Source organism: Protopterus annectens, chromosome 16.part0 (genome assembly GCF_019279795.1).
Source record: "Protopterus annectens isolate FY-2018-M chromosome 16.part0, PAN1.0, whole genome shotgun sequence".
Lineage (NCBI taxonomy): Eukaryota > Metazoa > Chordata > Ceratodontiformes > Protopteridae > Protopterus > Protopterus annectens.
In genome coordinates, this window is record NC_056750.1 from 854,426,903 (window position 1) to 854,446,451 (window position 19,549).

Below are 19,549 nucleotides of genomic sequence, written 5' to 3' on the forward strand. Positions count from 1 at the left end.
ATTTTATGAGGGATCTCAGCTTCTTACGGAGGCTGACCACAGAGGTCCTCTAATCATGGGATTTTACTCGTTTTTGCAACAGTTTCTTTCTTCTGTTGTAGAGTTTGTTTATGGCAGCAGACCACCAGACTGGCTTCCTTTTTTTGAAGGATAGCATCTTGGTTCTACTAGGGATTGCATGATCCATGCACTCGTGTAAGTGCTTATAAAGTGCATTTGTATAGGATTCAGCAGTCGTACCTCTGTTGTCAGTCAGCATGGGTATCTTGAAGTTTGCCACTTTTGTCTTAAGAAGCGTGAAGTTGGCTTTGTAGAAATTTTTTACGGTGGTTTCCCTAATGGGGGGTGGGGGTGGGATGTGGATGTCTAGGGTGATTAGCTTGTGGTCAGATCTGACCATTGAGGAATTGACCTCTGGTGTGGAACACCAGTTGCCATGTTGGTAATGACTAGGTCTAGGATATTGCTGCCCCTGGTGGGGGTGTGGATAAGTTGATCCAAGGCGTTGGAATTTATGAATTCCAGAAAACGTTGAGCACAAGAGTTGGTACATGAGTAATTTTCCCAGTTAATGGTGGGGTAGTGTAAATCGCCCATTATTAGGGTGTTAGGTTGTACCCTAATATTTTCCAGTGTATCAAGAAATGAGGAGTGGGAATCCTGGGGCATGGTGGGGGGTCTGTAGCAAGCTACAATTTGGACTGTGGTCTTGCCCAGAGTTAGTTGCACTTGGATACTCTCGGATGCATTATGCTGAGCAACTAGCCTGGAAGTGTGGATATCCTTAAGGAATATGGACACGCATCTGCCTTTAGTGTTTCGGTCCAGGTTAGGTGACCGAAAAGTGTGGTATGAATTATAGCCTGGTAATGCAGGGGTGCTCTCTGGAGCCTTGAACCAGGTCTCTTGTCACTGCACAGATGTAGATGTTCTCCATTTTAAGGAGTGCCTCGAGTGAGTGCATTTTGAGGTTTAGACTTCTAGCATTAAGTAGCATTACCCTCAGATTTTGCTTAGGGGCCAGGAGTTTTGAGTCAGCGGTTACAGAAGCAGCAGACAAGGTGTCCAAACGTGCCACCAACACAAAGACCTGCAGATGGCTTATGAGACTATCTGTAGAAGCTCATAGTATTTCTTTTGTATGTCGGAGACCTAGAAGCAATGCCATTTAAAATGCTCTATCATATGAGCAATATTGTCCCCAAAGGGCAATTATTCCAAGGGGAATCTGGGCTCAAAGAATCCTCTTCCTCTAAACCAGAGTCCAGAGGAAAAAAGAATTTGAAAGGAATATGCAAGGGATTCCTCCCCAGAATCTAGATCTCTATTTGAGGAATCCAGTTTCATTGTCCTTTGAACAGGTGTGGAGGACCAGGGACTGATGCCCCTTGAGGAGGCTTCAAGGCCATCAAGGTGTTAAACCTACAGTAAAATCCTTCTACTCCCATTGGGGATCTTTAGCAATAGGGGTAATATGCTTGACCTTTTGCTTTTCTTAAGTGGGACATCTCTCCACCCTCGTCAACTAACTCTCTTGGTGAGATTCAATGATTGTAGTAGGAATCTCTTTTCCAGACTAAGATTTGAGGAATCCCCCTCAGCTTCTTGGAAATAATAAGCTGTGGTTCCCCCCTCAGTGTTCGGAGTAGACCTTTGAAAAGCCTCAGAGGACATGTGAAAATTCAGATCCATGCCACCCTCCAAGGGCGCTGTGGCAGAGGAATCAGACACAAGTACCAGACATTCTTCAGGGCTTTCACAAGCTTCTACAGATATGTCCAGTGGAGGCTGGACAGCAACCAAATCAGGCCTAGACTTTTTGGTTGTTTTCTTGGAAGACAGCTGTCCCTTGAGACAACAGGATTCTGCCACAGCACCCATAACCAACAACTTAAGACATTTGTTCTCGAGGTATAGGCAGAGGGAAGATAAATGACTTATGGAGGATCTTAGGAACACACACATAACAGATAGAGCATTGCATATGGTCGTATGAAGCACCTAGGCAAAAAAGACAGTGGCTGTGACAGTCTATTGGGAATCTGCCTCTCATACTGACATGTTTCCTTCTTGGATGACATGAACACAAGTAACAATAATACTGAGAAAAGAGGGAGAAGAAACCCCAATGGGGCACTTCTCTGAAGATGGCTTGGTAACCATCACAGCACAGGCATTCAGACTCATGGCAAAAGTTCTGAGTACATGCATCGGTACGTCACCTTTGTGCCCTATGCGGGTAGCATAAATGTGATGTATGGCACCTACAAAATCTGAAGCTTCTGGTATACTAGCGAGATGTTGGGCTATCCTTGGCAGGAAATGACTTTAGTGAAGAATACTGCAGCAGTGATATGGAAGGGCATCATTTAGTGCAGCCATGCAGATATGAAACAACAGCTTTAAAAGCTGTTAAGACACTTCACTCTGCCACCATTTGTGTGTGTGTGTGTGTGTGTGTGTGTGTGTGTGTGTGTGTGTGTGTGTGTGTGTGTGAGCTCACTTGCTCGTGTGTTGTGAACAAAGATTATTAAAACTTTTAAGGCTGTAAAAATGTTTTGGATGCTGTCCTGTGGTGGTCTGCACTAGCCAATGTATGTTTCATGCCCAAGACTACAACTTAAGCATGCTGAAAGCTGCATGCTTGTATCCACAATCAAACATAATCAGCATAATTTCTAAAGAAATCAAGAGCAGAAACAGGTAGCAAGGTTATTTTTTTCTACAACATAATTTAAGTCCCAAGAAGTGACCTGGTTTCTCCTGGGAAGTCTCAGCGTGTAGTCCCTTTTAGGAACTGTTTTAACTGGGGTGAGAAAAAATAGATGGGGTTATGGGAGAAACAGATATGGCAGAAGCATGCACCTTGATAATGGAATAAGAAAGGCCCCGGTGAAATAACCCAGAAAGATATTCCAACAACAGATTTATGTCTGCATGGTGAGGCATGATACTTTTGTTCTTGCACCATGAAGAAAACTTTCAATGTGGGTAACTATGACTTTCTGGTAGTAGACTTTCTTGTCTCTTTCAGGATAGATGACACTTCAATGGAGTATTCTGTTAGAATCCAATCTGGCATGCTGTTAGTTTGATTGTGGGCAGGGGAGGATATATGACAGACCCCTTTACTGGATGAATAGATCTATCATGGGTGGAAGAATGTAGCATCTCCCTACACTGAGAGTCATGAGAAGGGAAAATCAGAGCTGCTTTGTCCAGACAGGGTTGAGAAGTATCCTGCTCAGCCTGACGTCACTTTTCTCAATACCCTGGGTATCAGAGGTAACAAAGGAACGGCACACAGGAAGAGGTCTATCCATTACAAGGAGAAGGCATCCATCCTCCTTGTCCCTGTTTGTAGTTGTGCCTGCTTTGATGAGAGCCTAATAGATCGATATTTGGGTGCCCCACTGATGGATGAGGTCCAAGAAGACTGCTCTCTTCAGCATCTATTCGTTGGGTCCAGAAGGTCCCTGCTCAAAGAATCTGCTAAGGTGTTGTTCTGGCCCAGGATGTAGGATGCTATTAAGTGCCAGCTGCAATTCTTGTGCCAAAAGCCAAATCTTTAATGCCAGACTGTGCAGATGAGTAGGAATGAACTCCCCCCTTGCTTGTTTATGTATCAAATGACTGTGGTGGTGTTTGTCCATATCTGCAGTTCTTTTGGGGACAGTATGCTCTGAAAGGCTTTCATCACTAGAAACACTGCCAGCAACTCTTTCTTTTATGTGAAGTTTCCTTTGCTCTGGAGTACAGATACTCTGCCCCTTTGGGAGTCCTAAACGTGCTCCCCTCCTTTTGTGATGTTTCCTTTGTTCTGCGGTCCAGATACTCAGGCCTTTTGGGAGTCCTAAATGTGCTCTCCTCCTTTTATGTGATGTTTCCTTTGCTCTGGGCTCCAGACACTCTGCCCCTTTGGGAGTCCTAAGCAAGCTCCCTAGGCTACTTATGAACTGTCTGTGGTGATAGTCTTGCCTGTCTCTGGTAGACAGATTTGCCTCTGAACTCTGCATGATGGTATCTTTCCACCAAAGTAGCCCCTTTTTAATTAAGGGTAGAAGAAACATCAGGATTCCAGGGGTTGAGAATGTTGTTCCCAAGTGTTTTTAGGCACCACTGGAGTATCCTAATGTGTAGTTTTGCAAGGAGAATCATTAGAATGCAGGATGCCATGCATTCCAAAGTCCTTAGATATTTTCTTGTGGACAAGGGGAATCTTTAGAATGCAGGATGGCATGCATTCCGAGGCCCTTAGATATTCCCTTGTGGACAAGGGGAATCATTAGAATGCAGGATGCCATGTATTCCGAGGCCCTTAGATATTCCCTTGTGGACAAGGGGAATCATTAGAATGCAGGATGCCATGTATTCCGAGGCCCTTAGATATTCCCTTTTGGACAAGGGGAATCATTAGAATGCAGGATGCCATGTATCCCATGGCCCTTAGATATTCCCTTGTGGAGACTGTCTGCCTTGGCAGCAGCCTGTGCAGTTTGTCAAAAGGAAACCCTGTCTTGGGGTAGGAAGGCCTTTTGTTGCACTAAATTTATCAACGCACACACAAAGACAATTCTTGTCTGATGCTTACATTTGGACTTGCAGTGTTTGAGAGTGAGACCTATCTTCTGAAAGCAATCAATAGTAACTTGTACAGCTGTTTGAAGTTCCAGGCTGGACTGGGTGAGGTAGTCGTTCATGTAAGGGCAAATGTGCACCCCTAATGTTTTGCAATGCTCTTTAGCCTGCTAACACAAATCAAAGGCATCTCCTGTGCAATAGGAATGCAGTAGGCATCTTTCAGATCTAGTGTAACCATGTAGACTCTTAGAAAGATCATGGGCAACAGTTTTTGAAGGATTAACATTTGGAATACGTATGCATTTGTTTAACTTTGACAGGTTTAAGACTGGTCTCCAGGTGCCTTCCTTTCTTGGGACTAGAAAGCTCCTGAAGTAAAACTGTGTTGCTTCCTTCCCGACAGGGAGTAGCTGAATTGAGCCCTGTAGCAGGAGTTCTTGTAATTTGGCAAGATCATCTGGCTTGGTCTTTTGGGGGCTTTCCCTGACCTGAATGAAATAACCCTTTTCTATGATGTTTAGGACCCACTGACTGCTGGTGGTGAGTTTCCCCTGCAGAAGTAAACAAGAAAGCCTTTTTGCTAGAGGAGGGAGAAGGGATGGGTTTGGGGAGGGATCTTCTGTGCAGTTAGAGCTGCTTTCTGGGGGGAGGGTTCCCTCCAGCTATAAGGAGTTGCTCAGGTTGCCATCTTCTAGGCCATCTTTGTCTCGGATCATGGAGCCCTCCCCTTATCTTGCCTAGACCAAGGCTTAGACAGGTAATTCCTATAACATCTAGGTGCAGGAGACAAATCACAGATTTGATTTGATTCTTCATCTAGTGGGACATTCAGTTCAGCCTTTACTTGGGCAGAGTGTGGCTCATTCCTCAGCCAGGCATGTCTACAAGTGACAGAACCAGTAGCAACTGCTCTACACGATGCATCCAATGCATCGTGACTACATTTTAGAAAATGTCTCCATACCTGCATTGCTGCTCTAGCGCCTCCTGTATGCCTCTCTATAAGGCTTTGTTTGTAATACCTTCAGCCTTAGTAATGATTTGCTCCTTAAAATGTGAAATTGGTAATTGAGAGCCTTCAGAAAGGGTAGCAGATGCACATGTATTTTTGCCAAAGCTGTCTAGCAATTTACTTTATCACTAAGTAAGGGGTGTCTAACTGCACCCTTAGAGGGCACCTTTAGTGGATTCATCAGACACTACTGAAGGATCAGCTTGTGGATTTTTGTAGAGATGTTTGCCAATCTGGTTTCCTTGGGACAGGTGGTGAAGTGTCTTGGTACAGACAGATGCCAAAGACAACATCTAGCACTACATGAACTGCAGAAATAGCCACTGTTTTTTGGCAGATGGCGGACTTAGATGATGTCTGTAATAGGCTTCAGCCCAAGAGAATTCTTTGCTCTCCAAGTTAAAGTTCTCTTCGATCTTATGCAAGGAATCCCCAAAGGATAAATCCTTGTTGTGAGGTGCACAGGAGAGTATTCACTGAGTCAGAATCAGGGTAGGATTGAGGGGGGAGGTGTACAATTCTTACTTATCCTCAGATCTTGAGGAGTCTAATTCCTCCTAAAAGAAAACATCCCTTCTCTAACTGGGAGTAGAATGTGATACAAAAGAACTTGAGCAAGAGTGAGTGTATAAATACTTGGAAATTGATGGAAGGATCAGCAATAAAACATGAACAAATGTGAATAAAACTCAGTAAGAACACTTTAGAAGACTTAAATTAATCCTGAAAACATGAACATCCAGAAACAAGATCCAGGCTATAAACCAATTTGCTCTTCCTGTCCTAACTTACAGTTTTGGAGTGACTGACTGGCCCCAAAATGTGTTGATAGATTAGATATTAAAACAAGAAGGATGCTCCATGCTCACCAAATGATTTATAAAAATCAGTGTATACCACAATTATACATTGCCCATCGTGAAGGAGGGATGGGCCTCACTGAAATTGATTACATGTACAGATCTGCAATTGTGGGACTCCACACACATCTACTGACCTCACAAGATCCAAATGTAGTGAAAGTTTTGAAACATGAAGAGAATAAATTTAAGATGACTTCTCTGCTTAATTTAGCAGAAGCACATCAACATCAACCAGGAATGAAAATCAAACCAGAAGTAGATAAAAACCAGGCAGCAACTGAATGTGCCAAAAAAACAAAAGAAAGAATATAAGGTGAAGGACCAGATGAGATGGCAAGAAATGTGGAAAAAGCATAAATATAGTTGTAAGTATAAAAAACTTCTGGAAGAACCTTATGTTGATCAGGAATGAATGCAAGAATGGTTAAGGAGAGGTGAATTCAAACCAAGAGATGAAATTTTAATATTGGCAGCCCAAGATACTGGGTTCCGTACACGCTAGTTTACAAAGTCCATTTGCACATGTGGGAGAAACAGACAAATGTAGGTTTTGTAAAACCAAACTGTAAACAGTTACACGCCTTGCTGCTGGTTGCGACACACTAATGGCAGAAGGATTGTATACTGAAAGGCATAATAAAGTGGCGAGACTGTTGCACTGGGGATTGTGCAAACATAGGTTGGTACTGGGCTGTCTGCCCGAAGGCATATATTAGCCCAGCCACGTTGTGTGGTACCCCTTTAGTAGTTCCCTAGACCCTTGTACTAGCAGCTAGTACCCTTGGCCCCTATCTAGTAGTGCTGTTGGTGTGATCCCTGGTGTGAACTTTCTGTTACCCATCCACTAATCAAGGTTCCTCTTGAAGAGTGACAGTGAGGGGCTCTGTCTTATGTAGATCGGGACCCTGTTCCATAGTAAGGGAAGTCTCTGCGAAGGGAATCTATCCCTCCAGCACGTTCTATTCATTGTTGTGTTGAGGTTTATATTCCTAGAGCGTGTAGCTCGAGTAGATTTGGTTTTGCTAAGATGGAGCATGTTCAACAATTCTGGGTTGGACATGGCTCTGTATGTTAGACAGAGATCGCCTCTGAGAAAGCGGTATGCAACAGAGAACAGTCTTAGCTTTTTCAATCGTGCTGCATAGGGCAACTGTTTGAGGCCAGTAATCCTCTTGGTTAGGTACCTCTGTGGTCTCTCCAGCTGCTGGAGATGTCTAGCCAGGTACATTCCAATTGGTGCATTGTATTCAATAATGGGTCTGATGAGGGAAGAGTAGAGGGGCACCATTACATCCTTTGATCTTGATGCGAACCCTTTCGTGATCAGATGGGTCACATAGAAGGATTTTATAACCACTTTGGCAACATGGTTATCAAAGGAAAGCTGACTATCTACTTGGGTCACTAGATCCCTTATTTCTTCTTCAGATTACAGGGCTTACCTCCTATGTTGTAATTTGCGGGTACTCTGTTTTTTCCAAAGGGGATTACTACACATTTTCTTGCATTTAGCTTGAGACCATGGCTTTGACACCATGCATCAGTCTCATTTAGGCCCTTCTGGAGGATCTCCATGTCAGCCGGAGACTTTGTTATAGCACCCAGTTTGCAGTCGTCTGCAAACTTAGTCAGCCACAGCCCTTCCGTGCTTGCCTGCACTTCTGAGAAGTATATGCCAAACAGGAGGGGCCCCAGGACAGAGCCCTGAGGGACACCACTCGTTACTGGTCTGGATTCGGACATAGATCCCGCTACTCTTACTTTATGGGATCTGTCTGAGAGCCAGTTTGCAATCCATCTTGTGACATAAGGGTTTATGCCCAGGCTGATGAGCTTATCAATAATACCTGAATGGGGAATGGTGTCAAATGCGTTAGCAAGGTCAAGGTAAGCCGTGTGTACCTTCTTTACTTATCTATATCCTGAGTAACTGTCTCAAAGAAATCCACCAGGTTCAGGAGGCATGATCTGCCCTTGATGAAGCCGAATTGTGTGGGGTCCAGCGACTGGAAGTTCCCAATCTCTCCATTTATGAGTTCCATAATGATTCGCTCTATAGCCTTACAGATCAGACTGGTCAGGCTTATTGGTCGGTAGTTCCCAGGATCAGTTGTAGCCCCACCCTTGTGTAGTGGGACCACCATTGCCATGCACCATTCTATAGGCACATATCCTGTGGAGAGGCTGAGACTGAACAGGGTATTAAGATGCGGGGTTAATTCCTTTTGGAGCTCACGTATGACACAGCCTGGGACACCATCTGGTCCCATGGAGGCAGTGTTTTTAGCTTTAGATAGAGCCTTGTTAACCAATGTATCAGTAACAATTGGACTTACACAATCCCCTGGAATGGTAATAGGCCCTGCAGGTGGTGAGGGGGGGGGGGGTTTGCACTGAACCTGTCAGCCAAGATGTTGGCAATGTCAGAAGGGTCAGTGTATTTTGTTCCATTTTGTATTAGCTCAGAACAGACCTGAGCGTTGCCATTTAGGTTTTTAACGTAGCCATAGAAGGCCTTATGGTTATCCTTGGCATCCTTGGCAACTTTCTTTTCAAAATTAGCTTTAGTTGACTTGATGAGGGCCCTCAATTTCTTACTAATGCTTATCAGGGATGATTTTTCTACTTGAGATTTGGCCTTTTTTTGTACAAGTCTTCTCCTTTTATTGTAAAGTTTGCTTATGGCCAGGGTCCACCAGACTGGTTTCTTCTTGCTTGAGGAAGGAGTCTTGGTTTTATTTGGGCTAGCACGGTCCATGCAATCCTGAAGATGTATATAAAGTGCCTTGGTGTAGGATTCCGCATCCTGGATATCATTATCCTTCTGCAAGGGAATAGTGAAGCTTTCCACTTCGGATGCAAGTAGTTTGAAGTTTGCTTTGGAAAGGTTTTTGACTATGGTTTCTTTGACTGGGGGAGGTGGAGGGGTGAGGATGTCCAGGGTTATCAGTTTGTGGTTGGATCTGACCAAGGAGGGAGTGATAATGGGTGCGGTACAATGGGCGCCCATATTTGTGATGATTAAATCCAATATGTTGTCCCCTCTAGTGGGGGAACATACTAGTTGTTCAAGGGTATTTGAATTTATAAATTCTATGAATTGCTGAGCATAGGAGTTGGAACATTGGTAGTTTGCCCAGTCTATACCAGGGTAGTTGAAATCACCCAAGATTATGGTGTTGGGTAGGACCTTTACATTTTCCAATGTCTCAAGGAATGCAGAGTGAGCATCTTGGGGCATGGTGGGCGATCTATAACCGGCTACAACTTGAAATGTGGTTTTGCCTGCTGATAGTTGCGCATGGATGATATGGGACATTATGGTATCAAGGTGACTGAAAAATACTGGAAACATAAGCCAGAAAGCATCATAGAAAATGATGAAGTTTATATCACATGGGATCACCCATTACCAACCGTTCAAAAGATAGGTGCTAGAAAACCAGATATAGTGGTCCAAGAAAAGAAGACAAAAGTTGCATAGATCATTGAAATCATTGACTTCATAAAAGTCATGAATTCTTTTGCTATCTTAAGAAGGTCCCAAGTTTCAACCTGGGTTATAACATCCAAAGGCTGTGCAGTACGTAGAGGTAAGCTGACTGGTCACATTGGTTTAGGTGTTCATTTAGAACCGGGAGGCCTTGGTACTCGGGTCGAGCAACCTTAGTCTAGATTCCTGAAGTCAGTTTATCTTCTTTGACTGTTATGAATGAACAATCTCCCTCAGTAACCAAAACCACAACTTGTAGAGCAGCTTTGGACCCAACTGACACTAGTGTTAGAGAAAAAACTAAATGGTCTACTGGCATGGTGGCCTCCTGAAAGGTTGCACCAGAGGGCTCAGGCCTAGTAGTCGGACCTGGGGGCTCCAAAGGCACTTTACCAGAGTCATCAGCCAACTTGAACATGGAATAACTGCAATCATACACTGAATCCTTTTCATTCAACTGTTTGTCTTTACATTTCTTGGACAAGGTAGTGGCTGAAGCCAAGTAAAGAGAAGAAGTTGAAGGAACGAGATCCATGGACTCCATGAAGGCTGTGAAGACTTCAGTCCTATGCTTAAGTGTCTTGGCTTGAAACCTAGAACAATCCTGACAACCAGAAAAGCTGTGCCAAGGCCTCAAACAAAATAGGCAAAAGAAAATTAAAGCCTTTATGTGGGATTTGTTTCCCCACACCAAGTAGTTATTAACCTTTTAAAACATTCATTGAAGAAAACAGGATATTTACCTTGAAGCCGATTGTAAGGAACTCTGAAGAAAAGTGAGCCAACCAAGGACAAAGTGTCTGATAAAACATAGTACTGCATTAGACTGTACTGCTACAAAGAACTAAAGATGGCTCCAACAGACTCTTTTCTTATACACTGACTTCATACGTCAGTTCTTGGATGTCCGTCGGCTATGGATGATATAAAGTCTCTGCAAACTGGGCCAGTTGCAGGCTTTTGCATGGCAGGAAGCCCCAAAAATTGATACTGTATCACTGACTCTGAAGATCATGTAGTATTCACCCGATCCTTGTTTACTTTAACGCTGACTCTGATGATCATGTAGTACTTGCCTTATCCTTGAGTACTGTAATGCTGACTCTGAAGATCATGCAGTACTCACCCTATCCTTGTGTACTGTAACATTCGCTCTGAAGATCATGTAGTACTCACCCTATCCTTGTGTACTGTAACACTGACTTTGATGATCATGCAGTACTCACCCTATCCTTGTGTACTGTAATGCTGACTCTGAAGATCATGCAGTACTCACCCTATCCTTGTGTACTGTAATGCTGACTCTGAAGATCATGCAGTACTCACCCTATCCTTGTGTACTGTAACATTCGCTCTGAAGATCATGCAGTACTCACCCTATCCTTGTGTACTGTAACATTCGCTCTGAAGATCATGTAGTACTCGCCCTATCCTTGTGTACTGTAATGCTGACTCTGAAGATCATGGAGTATTCACCCTATCCTTGTGTATCACAGAGAGATAAATGAAATTTGTGCTCTACGTTTAAGGAATGAGTCCCTAACTGTGACTATTCACTAAACTCACAAAAACCTCAGTCTAAAAGGGATTTTAATGAGAAGAACAAAGGGCACAATTAAGTACATGATCATGTCAAAGCAGTACAACAGAACTTCAAGAAAATGTCCTACCTTATTTAAATGAAGCAACCCACTTCTGCTTAGTAATGGACTAGGATAAAAAGATGACATCCCTGACAATCGGGGGGGATTTGGCATGGGTTGTAAGTTACCAAAGAGGAGGGCTCAAAAATAAAGCATTTGGCCTTTCATTTCTTTGTCAGTCTCCTGGAATGACTTGTATGTGGCAGTCTTGTGCCAGATCAGAGAACAAATTTCCACTTTCACGATGATATTTCTGCCAAAAGGTAAGTACATTTACGATACTCTGTTTCCTGATCTTTCTTCAGAATAGGAGAACCCCCAATGGCAGCTATCAACAGACATTTTTATTGGTGCGAATATGCAAGTTCACCTTTAACAATGCAATTCTATAACTTTAGAATAACTTATCACGTTATCTCTTCAGGGTTCAGGACATTTTATTTTAAAATAAACAGAAGGTATGTCTTTATGGTTCTGACTTTCATGTTAATTATGACACTTGCCTCGTTCTTTGGGGGTAAAAAGCAGTAGCTACATATATTTTTCTTTATAAGCGTTTCTGCTATTACATACCGAGTGTCTCACTATTTCTGCCCACTCAGGAGAAACGGCATAATCTGGATTCTCATCTAACCAGACCTTTAGATCCTTCAGGGATGGGTTGTAAGCACCACCAAGCTGGAAGTAAGGACAGAACATTACGTCAAACAATGAAGTATTTATAAAAAACATCAAGTCTAGCAAGGAAACAATTATAAAATCATTACATAAAACAGGGAGGTAATTATTATTAAGTGTAAGGTACTGGGCTATATGGCTCTCTCCGATTCTCCACTCAAAAACTATCAAATATTTAATCCAAAAGGGAGTGGCACATTAGAGTTCCAGATCAAACACATACCTTTATTAAGAATCACATTTAAACTTATGAATGCTTAAAAAAATCTGAAAATAAAACAGCAAAGCAGCAATTACAGATTGCTTCTAATTTTTCTAGCTGATGGTAAGGCAACCCGCTTTTGAAAAACTATATCCTGTAAACCTTATGAACAAGGGATATTCTTCTCTCTGGGTATGGCTGTATTGGCGTCATCTGTAATTATACTAAACTTGACAGATGAAAAAAATCAAGAAATCTGGCCCACACTGTCCAGCTTCTGAGTTTACCATTAAATTCTCCCAAAGAGTGTTCACATACAGGTATTTTGCCGTCAATATTACCTGTGCCATGCAATGTATAGATTCTACACAGGGTACAGTTATACTAAAATGTGATATTACATGCATTTATTGTTAATTTATGGTAACTGTACAGTGGTTATTCTATCAAAATGTATTCTCAGAGGTGTGGTAAATCTTTCCAAACATCGCTAACACAGCACTGTCACATTTTACGTATGGATATTGCAGTATGTGTAAAAAACATGTTTTGCTTCTTTTGTGTAATCTGCAGGCAATAGAAAAGCATTCTGCAAAGGAATGCAGGCAGTTCCTTACTTCATGCATTCAGTACTACAACTCATTCATTTACGCTGGCATACACTCAGACCTTTTCCACATCTATTCCTACTGTTCCCTCTCTCACACCCAGCTCTTCTCTACCTGTACTAGCCTATGCCTTCAGCAGTATAAATCGGTTACCACATTTCAAGACCTCGAGAATATTAATAATCATTATGATAATTATTGCAGAAATATTGCTGCATCTTCCTATCATCAGGCTTTCCATATAATTTATGCTTGAACACGATGGTTTTATTATAAATGTTAAGTTCTCATTCCAACAAACTCATGTGTTGTTTTCATATTTGCGCTAGAATGTTATGACTTTTTTATGTCTGTCTAGTTTTTCATTCTGTTAACCATATGTACCCTACAGCTTTTCTCCCCAGGCCTCCTCTGAAAATGGGTATCTCATGACCCAGTCAGACTTTACCAGTAAACAAATGTCAAATAAATAATAAATAAATAAATACATTTATTTAATGAAGTTGCATGGGATGAAACTAAGTGCAGATAAGATGGTAGTAACTGCAGCAAATTGGGGAAATCAGAAGAAGCTAAGAATAGAGATAGAAAGGAAGATGGTGGAACAGGCAAACGGCTTCAAGTATCTGGGAGGGGTGGTTGAGGAGAAAGGAAGTCTGAATGACGAGGTCAAATCTAGAATCAGACGGACTGCAGCCAAATGGCATAGTGTGTCAGGTGTAATCTGACAGAAGAATGCCAAAGAAGCTGAAAAGTAAGGTATACAAGACAGTGGTGCAAGACAGAAACCTGGGCAGTTAAGGCAGCACAGTTGAAGAAGCTAGAGGTGATGCAAAAGTGTCTGAGAAGGATGGTAGGATGCACTCTGTGGGACAAACGAAGAAATGAGAACATAAGAGCAGAAGCCAAAGTGGTTCCAATTGCATAAAAGATCAAAGAGAACAGATTACAATGGTTTGGACACGTGCAGAAAAGCAGAAGACAATCTGGCAGAAGACAATCTGGTGAGGACGACTTGGGACAAGGTAAGAGGAAGCGAGGACGACCAGCAGAGAGATAGATGGATTGTGTGAAAGAAGATCTGCGACAGTCAGGCATGACTGATGAAAAATGCAGGAGTGTGGTGCTGAATTGAGAGGGTTAGCAACACTTAACGCAATACCCCAACCCCACGTCGAAAAAAAATGGGAAAAAGTGGGATGCTGCTACTGAAGAAATAAATATATTTTACCTGCAACACAAATCTGTGGCTACAGAGCATACAGGTCTTCTGTGGCTGCAAGTAGTACAAGTGTATCTCATTAATGCAGTTAACAGTAGATATTTGAGTAGTGGTCACTGGAACAATAAACCATTACGTCTTTTTCTTGTCAAGATTACAGAATCCAATATAAAACATAGCAAAACAAAAAAGTAAGACTATAGAATCCAATGGCAGTGAGTAATAGCACAACCCACCCAACTGATGAGTATAGATCAAGGACCCTGACCTAAAGGGAAGAAAAAAAAGGGGGGGGGGCGAAGACAGAAAGTGAAACCCAGCCCAAACCAAGGGTATGACTTAAGATAGAAGACAGGACAAGGAGTGGGGGAAAGAGCACTGCTGCACTGATTTACTCAAACTTCTACAATTGTGATAAATGTAGGCAACTGTGCAATGCTCATTTATTTATTTATTTGACATATGTTTACCGGGAAAGTCTGACTGGGCCAGAAAGTGCCCATTTTCAGTAGAGGCCCAGTGAGAAAAAGCTCCAAAATTACAATATTTCAAATAACAGGTACAGATATTTTCATTTTAGACAATATTGCAGGACTGATTCCTGGGAGGACTTCCACAGCTTTTAAGAGGGTGGATAGACAAAAGTATTGGTTGGGGAAACAAGGCTCTGCAAAATGGCATCTACAGTCTCTAGCCTTTTATGTAGCGACCTTTCACGTCTCTGAAATTTCAATACAACAGACCAAGACCCTACTTTTCAAACTTGAAAATTCCGGATCTAAAAGCAGCAAACTTCATAGCATCATCCCAAAGCTTGTTAAATCTTTTACTCTTACCTTTAACCTCTCTCTCACTTCAGGCACTGTCCCACCTCTTTCAAGCACAGTTATAACCCCTCTTCCTAAAGTCACTTCTCCTAAAGGCTGAAGGATTCTGGACCTATTTCTCACTGTGCCCTATTACTATAGTATTTGAAATACTACACTACAAGCAAGTACTTAAGTACATTAGCAGCTATTGTCTGTTATGTGATGCACAAAATGGCTTTCATAATGCCTTTAGCACTTTTACTACCTAGGTAATGGCTACTGATACCATGTACTGCAACATGAATGAAGGACTTGACAAGGGCTTTTGAAACATACCGTTCTTTTCAAACAAACTCAGCTTTGGAGACCACACTATGTGCTGACTTATGCAGCTGTCAAAGAAGCAACCTGCCAAGTCCACAGGAATGTCTCATCCTCTGCTGTTGGTAAGTAAACACTGATGTGCCACAAGGATCCATCTTAGGTCCTCCTCTCTCTAATAATCTCCCCCTGGAATTACTAAACCTTAAAATAATAATGTAGATGTGCTCCTGCAACCCAGTACTGGCCACTCTGACCTGCAAACCAAGTTACAGACAGTTTCACTCAGTCATGCACATGGTCTGCTACTAAAACTACTAATTAACCCCAAGAAAACCAATGTGAAGGTCTTTGCTTCAGTCAAGAAATTACCCTAATCTTCCTATTATCATAAACTGATTTTAATGGAAATATAATACCTAATGTTACTGAATAGGGGTACCCAGACCTAATACTTTACCCTACGCTTTCCTTTCACACATACACATATTTTTAAAGTCCTTACTCAAGTAAAGCTGTTGCATGACCAGTTACTTCCTTCTACCCATTATTCACAAGACCATCGCTACAAACATGTTAATACTTATACTAGAATGCAGCCTTCCTTTTTCTCGTTGTGCATTCAGCCCGCAATGCTCACTGAATAAAATACACAGACTCATTCTCTTAGCAGATGCACAGATGCAACACTGCAATTTGCTAAAAGAATTCCGTTTGGCTTTCAGTGCCTGATAGGGACACTTTTCTTCAAAGCATGCTAATTTATAAGGTTTTAAAATATGGTCACTGCTGACCCCCCCCCATGAGTGAAATTACATTTACTCTACAACCCTTACGCACTGAGTACAAAGGACAACAATTTCTTTAGTATGACCTCCATTTAAAACTGCTGTAGCGCAGATTGCCATCTCTACACCGGGACCTGCTAGCTGGAACCACCTGCCTACTGACATCAAAAACCTAGAAACCAATAAATGCTTCAAAGGTAGACTGAAAGAGCATCTTTTTGCTGAACCTACCTACAACTGCCACCTTGACAAAGGTTAAAGGTTAGGTAACTTACCATTCCATATTATGAATGGAGTACATTTAAGAAACGTTTCTCAACCTCTTAATGTGACATCTTATACGCATACATTTTACATGTACATAGCAATTTATGTATTACATGTATAATTACACAGTATTTTATGCATATCGTAGCTTGGATTTTGTATATTTGGCATTCTCTCAATGCTCCCTGACTGGATTTAATCTTACCATACCTGCGTTACATCTTCCCATTATGTTCATAATTTTGCAATGTACTCATTCTGTACATAATATTCATGATTAGAAAGACCATGACACGTCTTTTGGGTCATGGACAAAAAGGATGACTAGACCAGTCCACTTACCCTATGAACAAAGAGTAGGTATATAAATAACATCTTAGATTGAAGCTCTGAGTGTCTTTATTCTGTCTGAAGAAAGGCTGACTATGCAATGTGTAGTACTCATGTGGTACCTGATAAACAGTATGGACAGTGCTGGGTGAAGATTTGACTTTTATTGTTTCCAGAGATACCCAAAGATGAGTAGACCTGTAGCAAGTAGTCTCTGGCTTTGAGCGGACATCCTTTAGTCATAGCAGTGAAGAGATAGTTGTCCAGATATGGGAACACCCTGTCTAGCTACCCCTCCTGGGAGACTCCTGGTCTAGCTACCCCTCCTGGGAGACTCCTGGTCTAGCTACCCCTTCTGGAGACTCCTGGTCTAGCTACCCCTCCTGGGAGACTCCTGTCTAGCTACCCCTCCTGGGAGACTCCTGTCTAGCTATCCCTCCTGGGAGACTCCTGTCTAGCTATCCCTCCTGGGAGAATCCTGTCTAGCTACACCTCCTGGGAGACTCCCTGTCTAGCTACACCTCCTAGATGGCTTGTTTTTCTGAGAGAGACAGGGAGGTAACACTTCTCTCCTAGTAACTTTCTGTTGTGGGGGGGTCACCTGGAAGTGGTTGAGTTTGGGCAATAGTGGTTGGGAAAAGGGTATAATACAGCCTCCGGGTACTCTCTCTTTTACCTAAGAACCATGTATGATAGCAAACAATGCAAATGAGTGGAAAGGTGTCAGTCCCCAAGTGCAATCAGTGGGGGACAGTAGGGCAAGCCTTCAGGAAAGACAGTACACTCTTCCTGAAAATAGCCCCCAGAATTCCTGATTCTGTGGAACATCTCAATTTCTGATTTGATTCTGTGGAACATCTCAATCTCTGATTTGAAGTCTATTAAGGAAGCAACCCCTATCCGAGGCAAAGTTAAACTGACACTGGGGGTGTTCTGAATAATAAAGATATGGACCCCTACTGACTCCTACTCTGCCATCTTTGAGGGGTCTCACATCTGATGCCTATGGTAGCCACAGCCTTTCCATCCGGTCCCTCAATTTCTTTCACTCAAGGACCAAATAAGGAGGTAAATTCATAAGGGGCATTTGTGAAAGAGGACTTAAAGTTGTCTGCAAAGTTGGAAAGGCAGAGCTGACACGACCTCTCACTGTGATGCCTTTACCGGATACATAATGCTGCTGATGCAGCAGATCATGTAAGAGTCGCATGGAAAGGTTTTTAACGTTGAGCACTGTGCCCAATATTGTCTGTAATTGCTTTCCAAGAGTCTAAAACTTGTTCTGCTAAACATCACTGGAAGCAGTTCATGTGTATGGCAATTCAATACCCTCAGGGCAAAAGTCTGGACAGTAACTGCATCTTCAGACAGCTCCCTGTTGGTGGCTGCTGCAACAATCAAAGAATTCACCTTAAATCCCTTGAACCAATGCTGCCCATCCTTAGGGATGGCTTCAGAAAAGTCAGGTTCCTGGCACATCCTTCTGGCAGCCAAATCTGTCAGGCAGTCCTATCTCAAATAATACCGTCTTGGCCTGAGAGGGTGGGTTGGTAGACCATGATCTCTTCTGTCTCATCAACTCCAAGATCTCATGAAATGTGACATCTTCTGGAGAGAATTGGGAGGAACCCTTTTGAGAAAGGTCAGTGTTGGATGTGAGAGACTCTGGAGGGTATTACATGTGCCTCATCTGGCATGTCCTACTGCTTAACATCGGAGGTGAACAGTCCAACTCCTGGGAAAAATGTGAATGACTCTGCACAAGTTATTTAAGGCTGTGAGCTTTACTCTGACCTTATGAGGGCTGATGAAAAAGACAAGGAGCAGATTGCTGGGCCTGTGAATGCAGCCAGCACCAATGGAGGCTGTGAAGACTTCAAGGGAGCAGAGATCATCCTTTTCATAAGCCTGAATGCTGATCCTAGGTACATGAATGCTGGAGAAGTCTGAGCCAGCACGGTGTCCATCTCCACGAAGCTGACATAAGCAGCACCATGGAAGGACTCACTGAGGGCGTTGAGGAGGAGGTAGGTGCAGATGCTCTGAAGGCTGAAGTCTCAAGCACCAAAACAACACTAAGTGGGTTGGTGCCAAAGACAGAGATAAAGACCTCGCATCAGGCACTCAGTTCTGATGCAGAGTAAACATCAAACGCTTTGGCATCATATGAAACTGAGCAGGATGATCTATAACCAAAGTAAGGGTACCATTTGGTTTTGGACACACAGCTTCGAAGTGGTTTTGCTGCTCCAAAGCTGCCATTAGTGAAACATAGGCCAGGGAAAGAGCAAATAAGGGAGGTGAGGGGTGTTCTAGAAACAACGGGGGGTGGAGTAACATCCATTTCAGTCTATAGGGAGGCTCTTACGTGCTCCCAATCCACATTATTTATTTATTTACATTTGTTTGCCGGGAAATTCCGACTGGACGCACAAACTTCTCAAGGACCTGACAGACTGGAGCGAAGAGGTGAGGGGAGGTCTGGAAACAAATTCAGGTAATTCTGTTTCAGATGATGGCCTCCTTACAGAAGGCCTCAAAGACTTGTGTTGTATAATAATTACTGGCTCTGAAGAAGTTATCTTTGGAGAAGGTTGTTTGATTGCATCAGTGCAGGAGTCAGACTGTCACTTGGGGAACAGTGGAAGGTCATCAGATTGTCAATTCTTTTTGCAAGCTGTCCTTAGGTTTGTTGTTTCCCTTTACTTTAGGTTTGTCTAAAAAATGTCAAG

General features: G+C 42.7%; 1 protein-coding gene across 1 annotated transcript in view; it reads right to left on the reverse strand.

The window, feature by feature from the left end:
• Positions 1 to 19,549, reverse strand: part of CHD8 (chromodomain helicase DNA binding protein 8) — a gene marked incomplete in the record, with an annotated part of 4,119,653 nt that overhangs the window by 18,709 nt on the left and 4,081,395 nt on the right. Inside the window, 1 exon segment of the mRNA XM_044057960.1 lies at positions 12,166 to 12,270. Coding sequence (XP_043913895.1) covers positions 12,166 to 12,270 — 105 coding nt within the window.